The sequence below is a fragment of the Alligator mississippiensis genome, chromosome 8 (assembly GCF_030867095.1).
Source record: "Alligator mississippiensis isolate rAllMis1 chromosome 8, rAllMis1, whole genome shotgun sequence".
Taxonomy (NCBI): domain Eukaryota; kingdom Metazoa; phylum Chordata; order Crocodylia; family Alligatoridae; genus Alligator; species Alligator mississippiensis.
This window is the reverse complement of record NC_081831.1, coordinates 12,519,124-12,537,299: the sequence shown is the minus strand read 5'-3', so window position 1 is coordinate 12,537,299 and position 18,176 is coordinate 12,519,124. Positions and strand designations below refer to the sequence as shown.

The following is an 18,176-nucleotide window of genomic DNA, read 5'->3' as shown; positions in this document are numbered from 1 at the left end:
AAGAGCATGGCTTTGTGCTTCTACCTCGCTTAAGAGCTGCTGAGAATAAGTGAAGAGGTCCAGCAGAAGTCGTAGCCCCAGAGGTCCAAGAATTTAATGGAAAAAAAAAAAAGAGGTAACATTGTCTGTTGAAAGGTACCTGGACTGGGAAAAAACTGATGTAAAGCTACAGCTAGAATCAAGGCAAGCTGCATAGACCTCTGGAACAGTGTTTAGCCTACCGGACATTATCTATCACTGGGGTCTTCAAGACACGGAAGAGACGATACAGCTGAGGATTCTGAGGTCCTTTCTTCACCTCTCCTCTGGGGGAAGGTGGAGGAGAGAAAGGGGGAAACAGGTCTCCTGGCTCCAAAACAATGTGCTCATCATCCTGTTAGTAAATGAAAGAAAGGGAGAAAGAGGGCCCCAAAGCTGCACCATCACTGCCTCAATGGAAACCTCCTAAAAGGTACTGGTGTTCTGATGCAGCAAGATTATTTTCACCATAAGTGACACATCCCCATTCCTCCTACAGTTCACTCTCCCAGTACCTTACAATACGGTTACAAAATGCAGGACTTATCCAGGAACCTAACTATTGCACACAGGGCTATTTCATTCAGACAAACATATAGAGTGGAAGTTACAACAAAAAGCAACGAAAATAACTTAAATAATTTCCAAATCTTTCTTGCAAAACAAAGCACTCCATCTTCCCAAGGCATTAGTACTTTATTTCCAGACTTAGAGGGTTCTTATGTTTTATTGCTTGTACAAAAAACTAAATCCTCTCTTTGTGCCCATGAAAGATTCCGAGAGTGCTTTTACGCAAGAGCAACAAGTTAATTCTGGTGCCATAGTCATAGTTCAGTTCTCTTACTATAACAATTCTTCAGTCTAAACAAGATATGACATTTTTTCCCTCACCTCCTCTACTAAACTGGTATGGATAAACAGCTACTGTATTCCCATCCAGATGCAAATGCTTTATACGTAGAGGCTGAGAATCCATGCTAACTCCCTTACCTACCACCTCACTAGAGTTCAGGAGCTTAATTATTTAATGTTTGTGAAAATGATGTGAGCTCCTTGACTAAAAGATGCTTCAGAAGCATTAAATGGGTTATTTAATCTTTTTTTCCCTCCAACACATCTATTTACGAATGTTCCCCGTATACCATTACACATTTCTAATCTAAGGCTTCTCTTTGCTATGTCAAAAGTTTCTGTTTGTACCATCAAGTGTGTCCTGTTCAGTAAACACATCTTCCCTTAAGTTTCCATTCTCCAAAAACAGCTTTCAAAGCAAAAAAGGAAAGCTAGACCTCATTGCCTCTTTTGCGACATTATTACTAAGGGCAAAACAGAGCATCCAAGCATGACGAAGGAGGGGTTTATAAAGCAGGAGGATGTTTTTAGTCTGTTGTTATCCAGGGCTAATTATGGGAGCTAAAATGTTGCCCAGTGTATATTCCCTCCAGTACTGGCCATTCCCCCACCTTTCCAGATTCCCTAAAATTATTATGGAGCCTGAAGATTTTATCAGCAGCAGCTACAAGATTTTATAATGATCACTCTAGACAAGAGATCGCTTGTCCAACCTAAAAGCCTAAAAACATTTCCCCCTGCTCAAAAATCGTTTTTTTCCTTAGATCATAATTCCAACGCTCTGCATCCACTTTGAATCCACATATCCTATACCTTCTAAAATAAGGGAGCAGTGGGGTGAGGGCCAATACAGACAAGCCTGTATTTCTCCTTATCAAACCCAGAATAAAATTTCCCCTTTTTCATCCAAAGGGCATGCTCCCCACCTAGTACTGTGTTAAATTCTCATTGATCTCATCCTGAGTTCTGTCCGCAAAGCAAAAACAGCAAATCCACCGAAAGGAGTGCTTGGAACAAAGGCTCCTTTAGTGACAATGATTTTTCTGCCTCAGATCCATTTTCTAGAATAACAGCTACACCAAAGGTTTCTGAATAGGAAGGTACTCAACTGAATAATCCATTCATATGTGTTTACTATGATCAAAACACAATATACACCCTCCTGTCCAGGGGGAAATGAGTATTGTGCTCTGGTATTATTTGTGTGTCTGTGCTGTTGGATTTTTGGCAGGGCTGAGGAGGCAAAGTAGGAGGAAATCAAATGCACACCAAGAAAACTGTATGCCCAGTCAACTGGCTACCAGCACAAAAATCCATGGAAACAATGGTGACACACGAGAAAAAACAAGACAGTCAAGTTACCTTAATGCCCCTCAGAGAGGCAAAGGATTCCTGTCCTGGTCTCAAGGCAATGATGTCTCCCTCTACCAACAGGCTGACAGGTAGGTTGACAAGATGACCATCTCTATAAGCCCAGTGGAGGGACCAAGATGGGGCATAAGGCATGTGAAGGTCGGGGTACATGGAATCTGGCCACTTCACCTCCTTGCCATCTTTCAACATATCTGAAAGTGTATGGATTGGAGAAGCATAAGGGAAGAACCCTGTTGGAGAAGACTGGCGAGCATCAAGGGATTTGCATCCAACTGCGGTAAGCAAGCTCTTCAGTGCTAATCCCATACAGTCCTCACAACCCTCTGCCATTACCTTTTTCTACTGTCCCATCTCCTAAAGCTATCCACAGCCCATTTCCAGCACAAAACAGACCCCAGGTAATGCTAAGTTAAACCTAAACTAGTCAAAGTTTGGGAGCATGTGCCAGAGGTCCCCAAGCTGAAAGGACTGCTTTGTCCCTTTGCCAGGCAGAGACTCCTCAGAGCTCTTGCCCTGGTTAAAAGGGTTCCCATCTCCCTGTCTCCTGTGGGGAAGGGGTTGTCCATAAAGCTCTCCTCTCTCACCATTTGCTGGAAGGAGGATATTTTCATGGGAGGCTCTGGGTCTGAATTATTCCAGTGCAAAGACATAATGGCCATCTGCCTTACAATGTGAAGGTTTGCAGCACATGGCAATATATCATGGCTCAACATTCCCCATCTAAAGGGTGCAAGATGGGACAAAACTAAACACAGGTAACAGAAGTCTTCAGCTCTGGAGAAACATCTAAGAAAGGAAGAAGCTATGCCTGACAATACAAATAGGAAGTGAAGGAGAGAAATTTCACCGTTTATCTTATCAATGATGGTCTGAAGCCTCCTTTCAACCTCTCTGCGCTTCAGCCTTTCTTGCCGCCCAATCAGGAAGAGGTCCAGGAGGAGGAGAAGGAAGAGAGCCAGGGCATTCACGATCTCAGCACCGTGGCTTTGTGGGGCAAATGGAAAGAAACCAAAAGACTGTTGAGCAAAGGTGCTGACTGCATTCCCCACACTTCCTAGATGAAGATGCACATGGAATGGATCTTTTTTTCTCCCAGACTTAGCTCTTCAAAAAGAACAGAGGCACAAAGGCTGTGTTTGGTTTTCCATCCAAGAGATCCAAGATTATTTACTTCAATTTTAAAAAAATACCCTTATAAAAATGCCACCAGGGAATGGTAAGGCCCTGGCGACTGGACTCTGCACTTTTCCACAAGACACTTTTCCACTTTTCCAGCCCCAGTGCAGCTCCAGAATTGTCTCATTGCTCCAAACCCAGGGCATTGGAAGAATTAGTAACACTGCAGGAGGGGCACGTAACTCCTAGCAGGAGAGGGGCTCATTGTCCTGTTGGGAACCTCTATGGAACTGAAGGGCAGCTGCATCTCCAAGAACAGGGGAGATTAACCAACTCCCAACAGGAGTCTTTGCTGTAGACTTCCTTGCAGAAGTCAACCACAGGCACCAACTCCACAGTCTAAAACCAGCCCCTTTCAGTCAACTAGGAAAAGCTATTTGCTTACCTCCCTTGTGGCTGACTCCCATAGCAGCATAGTAGCAATACCGCTGCCAGCAGCATCAGAGATGCACCCGGCCAATGGAAACAGGAGCAACGGTTACCATGGTACAGGAAACTGCTCCTCCACACCTCCTACAAAAGGAAAGAGCCTCAGAGAGAGTTGGTGTGAAGAAAACGCAGATGCAGCTCTTTAAAAAGCAGAATATACAAGTGAGAGGAAGGCAGCAGTCAGCAAAAATCATCGGGGAGTGCAGCAAAGTTTGCAAAAAACCCTCAAAAGAAGAAAGCTTCTCCGGGCAGTGTTCATCTAAATTCGAAAGCACCGGCAGTTGTTTGGATGCCTGGTCTGCATGCACACTGGCTGCCTTGCAGCACTGGAACAATGAAAAAGCATCTGTGCCAGGCTGCCGTGTTTTCACTGATCCAGAGGACAGAACAGCAATATTTTCAACTGTAATTACTACAAACAAAAACACTGGAGTTTTGTATTCAAGGAACAGGCCACCCAGGACATTGTGCTAGGCTTCCCAAGCCTTTCACACCCCCCGCCCCATGCCAACAACCCCATGCACCTACTGTAGAAATGATTTCAGAGTCTTCTTCTATAGGCATCATTTTCAAACACAGCCAAGCCCTAATTTTACAAATGTCTTGAAGGCAGGGGCAGAGGGTAGCCCACATCCAAGATCTTCCTAACACTAGCAGGAAAGACTGACTGACCAGAAGCACCAGCATTTGCAACTCTAGAGCATCTTAGGGTTGAAGTTAAGCTCCTGTAAAACTCCACAAGAGTCCAGCTGCAGAGGAGATCCCTGCTCCCCCATTTCTGACCCCGACCCCTCCACTCCCACCCCTTGAAAAGTGCTAGGACAGTGGGGAACAACCTTTTTGGCAGATGTGACACAAATTAATATCTTCCCCAACTGCCACCCCTGATCCTCTTCTTCTGCTTGATCTGCTGCTCTACTTTCTGTTCATTTACTCTGTAGTCCCTGCCTGATCTCCTGTTCTATCTGCCGGTTTCCTTCCTGTTCTGTTGCGTGCCACACTGAGGCTGCCCAGGCCACTGGTGGTACACATGCCACAGTCTGGCCATCAGAGATGCAACTGCCTTTCAGTCAACCCAGAGTCAGAGTCCGAGTATGGGAATAATGCATAACATTGTGTTTTTTTTGTGCTTTACCTTCCATGAAGTCACCTTCTTCCTTTCCTTCTGATGTCCCTCCAGCAGTGCTGACAACTGGTCTCGCAGGACAGTGAGGGCTTTCTTTGTGGTCAGGCCCAAACTTGAGGTGATCTCATTCTGGGCAGCAGAAAACAGTCCATTTAGCGCTTCACTCTCATCTTTCTTGGTTTGTTCCTGATGCCAAGCATGCCATCTCTGGAATGCCTTGAAGTCCCCTACAATAATCTTCTCACCCTCCCATGAGCTGCTGACTAACCAGCTGTGTGCTGCTTACCTGCTTGACTCACTAAAGCCAGGCTAACTAAAGCACGCTGCTGAACATTCAAGTAAATACTCCTTCACAGCAGATCTGCACAACCAATCAAGGAGTCAAGGAGTCAAAAGCATCTGACTGGAAAAGGTATGAATTGGTAGGACTTGGTAAGGAACTACATGTAGTTAACCAAGAGCAGGTTACCAGTGATCTCCAGGCAGCTAGCCACCCCAGACGAGATAACCTCTCTGGGGTGATGGACATGCAAGGCCCTCAAGTCCTCTCCATGCCATTTTCAATCGGATATAAAAACTGCTCGCTTTACCCACAGAATCCCAAATCTGAGACAACACCAAAAAAAGCAACACATGATAGACAACTGAGTTAGACTCTTTGTCACATGTGATGTGTTTCTTTAGCATGAATATGCTTTAACACCTCCATGTTACTACCCCCAGTTGTATAAATCAAGAAAGGGATGAAGAATTTGGGGAGATGAACAAGAGGAAGCATGGAAAGACATGAGTGAGAGGAAAATAGAGAAGGGGGAACTGAGAAGTTCTGGCTACACCCCAGAAAGATTAGGATGACCATATGACTGCAGCAGCAGGCTACTGAAAGTGGCTACAGAAAGAGAGGACAAGGGGCCATTTGATGACAACAGACCTCATGTCACTAATTAAGAGCTCACACTTCCCTGCCACATTCCATGACTGTTACAATCAAGTCTTAAGAAATCTGAGGCTGTTTAGTTTCAGATCCTGGACAGTGGGTTTGTGAAGAAACTGTTGAATCAGGGAATAGCCTGTGCTGTTGTAGCTTTTCTCCATTAGATATCCAGGCAGCTCTGCAAACTGGACAACTGAATTGACAATTTGAAAACTGATTTAGCAGTGTATAGGAATTCAGAACCAAAAGGGGATACAGAACTGGTAGACAACACACAGCACAATGGAGCAACAGAAAAGAAAACTCTTCAAGAGTGCATGTAGAAGGGCCGATGCAAATACACTGGAGGTACTAACATGCGCTACAGCACATGATGCCCCCCACCTTGAAAAGGCTTGGGTGGATTTCACTGCTTACAAGAATAAAAGACTATTTACATCACTGGCCTGAACCTGTCTCAATGGAGACGGACACCATGCAAATCCCCCCTCCCACCCCAGAGCTCTGCCAATGCAGCTCCACCGAGAGCTCAGTTTCTCCTGTCACTGCAGTCACAGGCTCGTCAGGTAGCTGTGCCAATGCACATTGCAGTCACAACGGCTCGGTAGGTAGCTGTGCCAATAGACCTCTGCCTCAACCTGCAGCCCTCCCACTGTTCAAGATTCAAATGCACATGCTCACAGCTCTGCAAGGGCACCTCAACTCTGATCTGCACCACCCTTCCTATTCCAGACCAGGATGATTCTGTGACATGCATTAACCTTTCCAGGAAACTAAACCTGAACTATTAGGGTGACTTATAACCCAAACTACGATTTGAACCTGGGTCTGAAAAGATGACATCCTAATGCTCCAACCTAGGCCCCCTCTACCACCCAGCTACCTCACCCCTCCTGCCCTCTTTTAAGAAGGTGAAGACTCATAAAGCATTCTGCAACAAGCAAAGCAGAAAATTCATACAAGAGTGAGACGGATGATGCAGCTTTAGTCACCGCTTTGATAGAACTAAAAATAGTCCTGCCATAATTTTCATTCGCTCTGGAATTCATTTTCATTCATTGGTTCTAGGGATTAGAGGAAACGGTTCCACGTCTCTCTTGGAGATGGCCCAGGTAACATCAATGCAGGGCTAAACATAGAGGAGTCTCACAAAGATTCCCAGAGGGGAAGGCAGGCAGCTCAGCTGTCCATACATGTGCTACTACTCCAGGGGAATGCTGAAAACAGGAGTGCTGGAGAAGGGAGGAACTGTGGGGATAAGTTTCTTGTTTGGGGCACAGCAATGCCTCCACAGAGGGGTACTCATTCTCCCAGCCACAGGGCAAAGACTGACGGCGCTGCCTACCACTATACAGAATAAAAAGTAGCACCAATGACACCAGCACAACCAGGCATGTTCCAACAGATACATCCATAGGTTTGGGAGAAGACCAGGACCTTGGTGCTAAGGGGTGCTGTCCACGCTGCAGTCTAGTATGGGCACACATTCTCTATGGAGAGAAAAGGTCTATGCTGTGAAGGAGAGGTGGCTGTAAACTTGACTGGGTGGATCCCTGAGCTACCTGCAGCCCCTTCCGAGTGTGGAGGGTGAACACTTGTATTGCTTTGCCTCTAGAGCAGTGCGTATGCAGTGCAGGGCAGGGGTGCAGAAGGAAGAGGATCTCTGAGGCGAAGTCAGGAGGCTGTAAAAATTGATAGAAGGAAACAGCATTATGATGTGGGAGAGTGGGGATGAAGAGTAAGAGAGAAGGATCATAAAACATACATTCCCCCATCTCAGGGAGATGTTTAAAAACACAGAACGCTCAGGAAAGCATAGAGCACATTGCTGATGCAGTGACACAGTTACAATAGGGAGAGGCTCCCTGCAGATGCACAGACAGCATAGTGGGATCTCAAGGCAGAAACAGCAAATAAAGCTTAGAGTCAAGAAATGAAGGAGACGAGTAAGAATAGCCATCCCCCCAAGCTCATGGTATAGGTCACTCTAGGTTTCCACAGTAAGATCTGCACACTCTAACCATCCACCAGCTGTGCTACCAACCACTAACGGCCAGATCTCAAGTATTTTGAAACAAGCCTTTACACCTGTCACGTGGCAAACCTGGCAGCCCTTAAGCTCTTTAGAGAAATGGCCTCAGCCTTTCGGTATTGGCAAGTGTTCTTCCAGCAAGGATGGGCCGAGACCCCATCTGTGAGGAAGCAAACACACTGGAGAGGCAATGAGCCTGCTGCTAAACACATTAGCGTGCATGTCCTCAACTGCATCTTGAAGAACATCCTGTTGAGATTCAGGCCAAACGGTCACAGGAACATGAACAACATCTAAGCCATCCTCCTCTGCCACCTGTGTCCAGCCTAGGGCTTCCTCTGCAGAAAGAAAAGGCTGGATTCCAAGTCACACCAAAAGAAGTAGCAGTGCCATATCAGCAGATTCCATCCGGAGGCTGCACTTTCCCTTTGCCCCTGCCTAGGTAAATTTAAAAGGGAAAATACAACAGAGAAAATAATCAGCGACTTCCTTCATTGGCCCAAGAGGCCTGGGGAGTTTGCGAGCCATTATAAAGCACTTATGTGCCTCTCTAGAGCAGACCCCTTGCTGTCTCTCATTCTTGCTCATGCCAACAGGAATGACAGGAGCCAGGTAAGCAGGGAATGATTACAGCCTGCTGCCCGAGGATGATGTTCTGTCTGGCCCCAAGCTGTAATCTGCAGAGCAGCTATTAAGAAAAAGCACAGGAGGCAGGCAAAGCAAAGCTTTTGTGATTTTACTTGCTAAACTAAACTACCAGGCATAGCTGGGACTGGAAGCAGGAGTGAGGGAGTTCATCTTTCTTCTTCTTTCAGCAAATATCCTCACTGTTAAATTACAGGTTGGCTCAGCCACAAACATGAGCACCACAGAGGAGGAACTGGAGTTAGACGGAGCCACTGCCCAGTTTGAGAGGTTCACTGGGGTCTACAGGAAGGAGATGGGGGTTGCACGGAGATGAAGGTAGCTCAATGCTGCAGAAGCAGCAGCCACAGGACCACTCAATCTTTCTTGGCCTTCTCCAGTCAATTGACCTGTCCTGGCTTAGGGAGGGGAAGTGAGGGAGGAGTCCCACTGCTGCAGTGGGGCTCCCTGCCTGCATCATCTGGCAGATCCCCAAATACAGGCTGCTCCATGGGCCAGGTGAAGTCTGAGGGGCTGCTGAGTATCTGCTGGATTCTGGAAGAGGAATACCTGGTGCAGAGCATCTCCTCTGGCTCTCAGAGAAGGAACTCCTTTGCCCCGTACAACCTCCTTTATGGGCCTCAAGAGGCATTTCAGATGGAGAGGCAGGAAGAAAAAACAGCCTTGCTCTATCTTCCCATAAAATATCAACTTGCCCCTGAGCATCCCTGCTGGCTGTCTGCTCTCTCCAGACCATGGTGATTCTCATCTGTGGGTGTCCACAGTTCCAGCTTCTTCCTTCAGCCCCTGGAGACCTATCTCCCCACAGAGGAAAACAAGGTTTCCATACTACAGCTTCCAAGAGACTGCGGAACAGCTCAGGTGAACGAAGGTGAAAGTCGACCTGTCCCACAGTGAATTCATTTTGGTTTAAGAGAACAAAACATTTGCTTTGGGTTGACTTGGAAACAAAATATTTAATTTCAATCAGCCTATGGGTGGAAAAACCCCCGAATTCTCAATTTTGTGGAAGCTGCATTTTTTTTTTTAAATCAAAAGACAGATCAATGGAAAATTCCTAACCATGTCCAATACACACTGAGCCACCCAAGAATGCCATGAAAGTTTACCAGCCAAGGCACTACCTTCCCACCATCTGCTATTTTGATGTTGGATGTTACTAGTTCGTTTGAAAATAAAAAGGTACCCTAGACAAGCAGAGGCTTGCAAGGTTCACAGGGTGCACACAGACACATTAGTATGCCATCCTGTTGCACTCCAAAAATTTGCTTCCACTTCTTCCTTTAAGAGACAGTCAGAAATAGCAGTGTACTTAGCCGAGTTCACCCAAGAAAAAAACCCTTTGGCTTTCCTGTAACCATTCAAGATGTCCACGCTGGTAGATCTAGTTGTTGCATCAATAACTTATGTATCCAAATGCATTTAATAACACTGAAGCAAAACACATGGCCATTGATGTGTAGTATTCACTTCTCCATCTGCTTCCGCATATGCATGTGCATGACTTCCTAGAGCCAGATATCGGGTGGTGCCCTCCCTTTTCAATACAACAGGAGCTATGGGTACTCTTCCCTGAACAGGATAAGAAGTTTGCTGTGCACCCAACTATAAATCTCCTCGAAAACAAAGAGTTAAAAGGAAGAGGAAATGACAGAAAACTCACTAGGAACTTCACTTTCCACAGGCTGTAGTAATTCCATGTCTAAAATTCACTCAAGCATGGGAGCTTGTTCTAGTAACATGGCGCCTAGTGCACCCATTACATTTCATTTCCACAACACTTTGGTTTGTTTGTTTTCCAGATTAAAACGGTAGAGACCAGAAATGGGGTCACTGAGTATTTCCTCCTTTTTCTGAAGGCTGCTTTCCATTCTTCTGATGAAAACAGAGAGGCTGTTTATCATTTAACATGATATTTCGCAAACTCTTAATCTATTTAATGGATCAGACCTTTCTGAAACAGGTGTTATTCAGTTTCAGAAGCACATGAGGAGGAGTGACTTTACCAGACATTTGCATTCAGCATTGTAAATCCGATCCTTGATGAGGATAAGGCACCACACAACCTGTTTGTATTGTTCCCATCACAGAGGAAGGCAGCTACAGTATACAATTTCCTGGGGTAATATTTCTTGTTGCAAACTAGCATCAACAAAGGGATTTCTGTTGTTGTTCCAAATCAAACCTCACATCAGCACACTAGATCTCTCAAACTGTAGTTGTCGCCTTAATAATCAGATTGTGTGTGAGGGCAGGTCCGCCCCACAGGATTGTGTGGTGGGCATAGCTAGTGGCTGTGCTGTGCTGTGCAAAAGTTCACTACTGCTACCTATACCTTTGGCCCCTGCTGTAATCCTGCTCACTCTTCATGAATGCTCAGTGCCTGCTCAGAAGAGGTCTGACTGCTGACACCTGGCAGCATGATGCTGGCTCGATGACCCAGGCATTAAGCATCTAAGGGTTTGTCTACACCAGTGGTTCTCAGCCTTTCTTGTACCAGGACCCATTTGTAGATATCAATGGCCAGTACTGACCCAGTGGCCCTCACTCCCGACCCGCTTTCCCCTGGGCCAGGCCCCAGTCCCCCAGTGTGGGGGGCAGGAAGGCTGCAAGCAGCTAGTCGCAGGCTGGAACTCTGCCAGCCTGCAAGGGAAAATCCAGTTTCCCCCATTTTTCTCCTTTAAAGGAGTACTCATTTTTTAAGTTTGTTGATCCATTTTTAAAGTTTGTTCGCGACCCTTTCATATATTCTTGCAACCCACTTTTGGGTTATGGTCCATAGTTTCACAGTAGCTAGGGTCAGGAGAGACCTGAACAGATCATCTAGCCTGACCCCCTGCCACAGGCAGGAATAAATGCTGGGTTCACAAGACCCCAGACAGGTGATCATCCAACCTCCTCTTGAATTTGCCCAAGGTAGGGGCAAGGACCACTTCCCTGGGAAGTTGGTTCCATATTTTGGCCACCCTAACTGTAAAATATTGCTTTCTGATCTCTAACCTAAACCTATTCTCCATCAGCTTACTACCACTGTTCCTTGTTACCCCAGGTGGTGCTGGGGAGAAAAGGGCTCTGCCTATTTGCTGTTGATCTCCCCTGATGAGCTTGTAGGCAGCCACCAGGTCCCCCCTCAGCCTCCTCTTGCTGAGGCTGAACAGGTTCAGGTCCCTCAGTCTCTCCTCGTAGGGCCTGTCCTGCTGCCCTCTCACCAAGTGGGTGGCCCTCCTCTAAACCCTCTCCAGGCTGGCTGCATCCCTTTTGAAGTGCGGCGCCCAGAACTGGATGCAGTACCCCAACTGCAGCCTGACCAAAGTCACATAGAGGGGGAGTATCACCTCTCTGGACCAGCTTGAGATGCACCTTTGGATGCATGACAAGGTATGGCTGGCCTTGCTGGCTGCGGTCTGGCATTGGCGGCTCATGTTCATCTTGGAGTCAGTAATGACTCCAAGATCCCTTTCCGCCTCTGTGCTTTCAAGAGGGGAACTCTCCAGCCTGTATGCATGCTGTGGATTCCTTCTCCCAAGGTGCAGCACGCTGCATTTGTGTACATTGAACCCCATCCTATTCTCATCTGCCCACTTTTGTAGTCTGTCTAAATCTAGTTTCAGCCTCTCTCTCCCTTCAAGTGTGTCCACCTCGCCTCACATCTTAGTGTCATCAGCAAACTTGGACAGCGTGCTTTCCACCCCCTCGTCCAAGTCACTGATGAAGATGTTAAACAGTGCAGGCCCAAAGACCAAGCCCTGGGGTACCCCACTGCTCACATCTCGCCAGGTTCAGTACAACCCATCCACCAGTACTCTCTGGGTGCGCCCCAGCCAATTTTTTTTATCCAGCCAATTTTTTACCCATCCAACTGTGCAGGCATCAATGCTGCAGTTGCTTAACCCGCACGCGGGTTGAGAAACGCTGGGCTACACCAGGGGTGCCCCCAACCTTCAGTCCACAGGCTAAATACAGCCCACAGACCCTTGGGATCCAGCACACTGGGCTCCCCACAGGTCAAGAAATTCAGCAGTGGGGAGCAGTGGCAGTCACCACTACCTACTGCCAAAATCCTCAACTCCATGGGGCAGATGGGGCTAATCTGGGCCACAAGCCTCCCTCCACAGAACCGGATCAGGGCTGGACCACACCCCCTCCATTCTGCCCTGCTAGACTGGAGCCAGGCCATACCGTCTCCGTCAGTGGGGCCAGGTCAAATCCCCTTCCCCTGCACAGCTGGATCAGAGCTGGGCCAAGCCTGCCCTGGGCACCAGATAGGGTCCACTGGCTAGATCTAGCCCATGGAGGAATCGGGCACTGCTCATCCAGCCCCCAGCCAAAGAAACTGGGTACCACTGGTCTACACTGCTACAGCAGCACGGCTGGTGAGTGCTGCTTTCAGGCATGCCCTGCCTCCCCAGTCCCATGTACAAAGCTTGGAAATTAGGTGGTAAAGTCCCACCCCCCACCCCCACCCTGGCTGCTCTCAAGCATGCTGGAGACAGAGATCATGCCAGCACAGTTGCTTTGCACTGCAGTTTCTTCTCTGTAAAGCAGGGAGAATAATGCATGCCTACCTTGCAGGGCTATAGTGATTAACAGGTTCACTTAGCAGGGTGCTCTCACACCACACCCCCGAACTAGGACAATGTCAGCATCTTGGAAAGGCAGGCAAACCCAGGAACCCTATCATCACCCCTGCAAGGACCCCTGCCTGCCTTCCACATCCTGCATAAACTGCAGGGCACAGGGGAGAGCACTGGGGGCAGTTATTCAACATCATTTAGACGTCACATGTCATGAGTTCAGCAGCCCTGACTCAGCTGCCAGGGGACTCCAACCAGACAAGGGCAAAGCCGACGCACCCTGGTTTGGTCTGTGGGTTTTTATGACCCTCAGCACAGTATGGTCTACATTATTGGGAAGGACACCCAACAACTCCATCTCCCTTCTTCACCTGCAATACCAGCTTGAAAGGCCCTCAACCACCCCCCACTCCCTGACAAAGGAGCTCCAGGAACCTCGCAAGTGGGTGACTGCAGGAGCTCCAATTTGAAGCAGGCTCCGAGGCCCCCTGCCATTCAGCACAAACAGGGCAAACAGATTCCCGCTGTGAACAGACTCAGCAGCATCAGCAGGGGCTATGAAGCTACAGAAGCCTTAGCCAGGGCAGCAGTACAACAGGGCCAGCAAATCATAGTTGGATCTTGGTGCAAACACATTCAAGCTGCACAAAGATAATGACATTCCAACAATGGTTTTTCAAAACCTCACTCTAAAGCAGAGAGTTGGATGCAAACAGCCACTGCAAGCCAGTCAGCATGGATAATGCAAAGCCCAGCGCTTTCTGGCTCAGGCAGCCACACAGTCTCTCTCTCTCTCTCTGGTACAGCAAGAGGGAAAAGAGGCAACTCTCCAGGTAACATCCCCATGTTCATCTGTGCCTTGCTCAGGCCACCCCTTAGGTCCTGTTTGCAGCAGCAAATCCCCCACCCTGGTTACCTCAGCACTCCCCAGGGGTGCTGGTAGGATTCGTTAGTGTTTGTACAGGTCTCCAAAGCTGTACTGCACCATGTAATTGTTGTGGGTTAATTATGATCATTTACCTACATACAGGATTTCCCTGGCTCCAAAGGGAAGAAAGGGGTCTACATTTATTCTGCCTTCAGTGGGAATGCCACTTCCTTATGCCAGCGTGGAATTCACACCAGGGGACTATTAATCAGCTTCCCTGGGGTAGGGGATGCCAGAAATCTTTCGAACTTTAGTGCATCTTTCATCCCCTCATTCATTACCAAAAGACCTTGCGAACAGAGGTTCTGATGCATCCTAGCAGGTGAACTACTAGCCACACTTGCCAGGGGCAGGGGCACAGCACAGAAAAGAAATGGCTAAACTTGAGTCACTGGACATAGGAGTAGCAAAGCAGGACTCAGCAGCTGCAATTGTGTTCAAGCCCCTCCATCAGTCTAAGGATAATAGTCTCGGTTTAATGAAAAGCATCTTCATCCCATCCTCACCCACCACAAGACCCACCACATCTGAAGCCACAATTCACTATTCCACATCCTGCCCAAAACTCTTTCCCCAGACCCTTCAAACCCTTCATGCACCATCGGATTGGGAAGGATGCAGAAGGAAAGCCATTTTGAATTGAAATGTTAAGGGAGAGAAACTTACTTTGCGGCATTTGCCCTGGTGGGACATCCACAGATCTGCCTGTTTAAACAGCATCTGGGCTAAATTCCTGCACCACTTCAAACCTTCAACAGCAACTTCCAATGTTGCTGCCCTCGGAAAAAGAGAGAGGGAGGGAGAGAGAGAGAGGGGGAGAGAGAGTGAGCGCGTAAAGCCCAGCGCTGCAGAGAAAGAGACAGAAGCAGCAGAGTGAAGCACCAATCTGCTGATTAATTCAGCCTGTTCCCAGTCACGCTGCAGATCCAGCAAGGAGGCGGCGGATGGGGGTGGGGGAAAGGGATGGGGGGTGGGGGAAGAGAGAGAAGAAAGTTTGTACAGGATTGCACCAGATGTCTGCAAGAAAGGTCCATTCATCAAATGGAGATGACACAGTCAGATACCCCATGACCCATGTGCAAGAAGATGTGCATGCGTGTGCAGTGAGGGATGATGCTGGTGGACAGGGGGCTATGGAAAAGCAGATGGCAAATTAGACAGCATAAAGTGCTGGAAAAAAAAAAAGGCTGCTAACAGGGTAGGGTGGAGGAGCTGCACAGGCCAGGAGAGTAGATTAGGTAGAGACAGGAAAGACCTACCAAGTCCTAAGCCCCCTGGTGCACATCCCTGGGAGACAGCACACAGATGACTTAATGTTTTGGGTTTCAATCTTGATATTTTACAATTATCTAAATAGTGCAGGAAGGTTACAGCTCCAATTTGCCAAGTTCTCAACTCCACCTCTTGCTGCCAAAAGGGCTTCTCAGCCTCACTCAGGGTGCAGAAGGCAGCAAGTAACCTTCTAAGCATCAAATATTCATAAGAGCCAGAGCGTTACAAGCTAAGGTGCACTACAGGTTATTAAGAATAGCACCATCCCTGGGGCTAGCCACTTACTGAAACTTAGGAAGCAGCCCGTGGAAGGTATGAAATTAAGCAGAGACAGAGCAAGCTTACAAGAAAAGGGACAATAGACTTTCAGGATGATGAGAAGGAACCAATCCCACTGCCTTGTTCTGATGCCATCAAAGAGAAGCTCCCTGTGATGGAGAAGACTTCATCTTTACCACCCTTGAGGCAGGCAACAAGCCCCGGTAAGCATGCATCTGTACAGTTCCTGTTTTCTTGGGGTTCCAAACCCAACTGGAATCTCTGAGTTTTATCACAACATTAATATGAAACAATGACCTTGACATAAAGACCCTGAAGGCACCCAAACCTAGCCCTACCAAGGCCATGCTGACAGTTAGATTGGTTAAAGTCCTAAGAATCTTGTCAGTCTACAGTGAAACAAGTGGCAGCCTTCCTCATCTGCTACAAATGGTGCCATTTCCAAGGACTACCCACTGCAGCACGGTGTGGCTTGGCTAGTCAGACAACGCTGGAGGACTGAATGCAGGTAACAAGACTTGCACCAGCCGTGCCTTTACATTCAAGGTGAGGGCCCCCAATAGTGAACTTTGCAGGTGGCATTATCTACCCTGGGGTCAGCCACGTGTTATGCACCTCACATCAATGCCATAGATCAGTAATGACCAAATTCTGGTGTGCGCACTGTCATTCTGTTCCCCAGAGGCCTAAATCACCATAAGTAAAGCCCTACTTTTAATAACATGAGCACAGAGGATGTTTTCCACATTGAAAAGGGAACCAGATCTACAGCCAGAGATTCAAGGCAATCATGACAGTAAGTAGTTGTCAGTGCTCCTCTCCCCACAGCTGCACACACACATGCATATTTGGATGCAGTCTTAAAAATCCCTTCAGGCTTGAAGTTGAAGAAAAGCAGAAAGTGCAGCTAATGCCACTGCAGGGAAGGGGGGGAAAGAAAATGCCTGCATCCTTCTCTAGGGCATTTCGTTTCCTAGACGACAATTTTAAAGTGTGTAAAGAAAGTGTCTTGCACAAGACAATTCTCCCTCCCTTCCTTTTTTCTAAACATGGTTTCTAGCAAGTAAGAAGCTAAACTCAGCTGCTTACTTTTAATGCCAGAAAAGTTGGAGGGGGAATAAAAAGAATAGGCCATTAGGACTGAAAAACAGGCTGTTGGATCCGCAAAATTCTCATATTCCCACCATGTGCTGCCCCCTCCAGTACAAAGGTTACCAGGCAAAGTCTAATTCTGACACCTATGGGCTTCCTTTAAACCACTGATTTTCCAACTGGGGTGCCACGATAATCTGGGGTACTTTTTAAGGGTGTTGCAGGATGCCATGAAATATAAGTACGACTAGGTGTACAAACACTTTCACAGGGTAAACCCAGAGATTTGCAATATGAAACTACAGTGTGAAAACATTCTTATCTGTTGTGGTCTGAGTTCTCTGCAACAAAAGAATTACTCTTCATAGTTTCATAGTTAGTAGGGTCAGAAGGAACCTGAGCAGATCATCAAGTCCAACCCCCTGCCATGGCAGGAAGGAGTACTGGGGTCAAGTGACCCCAGCAAGGTGTTTGTCTAACCTCCTCTCAAAGACCCCCAGGGTAGGAGCCAGCACCACTTTGCTTGGAAGTTGGTTCCAGATTCTAGCCACCCTGACTGTGAAGTATCGCCTCCTGATGTCTAGTCTGAATCTACCCTCTGCCAGCTTGTGACCGTTATTTCTAGTCACTCCTGGTAGTGCTCGGAGGAACAGGGACTCCCCCAATGCCTGCTGGTCCCCTCTGACTAGTTTGTAACAGGCCACTAGATCCACCCCCCCACCCTTCTCTTGTGGAGGCTGAACAGGTTCAGGTCCCTTAGCCTCCTCGTAGGGCCTGCCCTGCTGCCCCCTGATCATGCAGGTGACCCTCGTCTGAACCCTCTCAATGCTGTCCACATCCCTCCTGAAGTGCGGCGCCCAGAACTGGACGCAGTACTCCAACTGCGGCTTGACCAGTGCTGCATAGAGGGGGAGGATCACCTCCTTGGCCCTGCTTGAGATGCATCTGTGGATGCATGACAAGGTGTGGTTGGCTTTCCTGACCGCGTCCCCACACTGTCGGCCCATGTTCATTTTGGCATCAATAATGACTCCAAGATCCTTTTCTGCCTCTGCACTGACGGTAAGGGAGTTCCCTGGCCTGTAGGTATGCTGCTGGTTCTTCCTCCCCAGGTGCAGCACTTTGCACTTGTCAGTGTTGAAACCCATCCTGTTCTCATCTGCCCACCCCTGTAACCTGTCTAGGTCCAATTGCAGCCTATTCCTCCCTTCTAGCATGCCCACATCCCCCCACATCTTAGCGTCGTCAGCAAATTTGAATAGGGTGCTTTTTACCCCCTCATCCAAGTCACTGATGAAGAGGCTGAACAGTGTGGGTCCGAGGACCGAGCCCTGGGGGACTCCACTGTCCACATCCCTCCAGGTCAAAAATGACCCATCTACCACCACTCTCTGGGTGCGGCCCTCCAGCCAGTTAGCGACCCATTTGACTGTGTAGGTGTCGAC

General features: G+C 47.9%; 1 protein-coding gene across 7 annotated transcripts in view; it reads right to left on the bottom strand.

Moving 5' to 3' along the window:
• TMEM94 (transmembrane protein 94) overlaps positions 1 to 18,176 on the bottom strand; it is a 66,478-nt gene that overhangs the window by 29,173 nt on the left and 19,129 nt on the right. For 2 of the 7 annotated variants that reach the window (XM_059732121.1, XM_014601962.3), the window contains exons 3-7: positions 4,985 to 5,104; positions 3,806 to 3,933; positions 3,092 to 3,228; positions 2,233 to 2,435; positions 222 to 373 (exon numbers count right to left, since the gene is read on the bottom strand). The exons of 1 other annotated variant lie outside the window; for it this stretch is intronic. In XM_059732121.1, the coding sequence (XP_059588104.1) occupies positions 222 to 373; positions 2,233 to 2,435; positions 3,092 to 3,228; positions 3,806 to 3,933; positions 4,985 to 5,104 (740 nt within the window). Of the gene's footprint in view, positions 1 to 221; positions 374 to 2,232; positions 2,436 to 3,091; positions 3,229 to 3,805; positions 3,934 to 4,984; positions 5,105 to 14,754; positions 14,933 to 18,176 lie in introns of those variants that run through there. 4 more of the 7 variants (XM_019494333.2, XM_019494330.2, XM_059732120.1 and 1 more) reach the window with 4 other exon arrangements.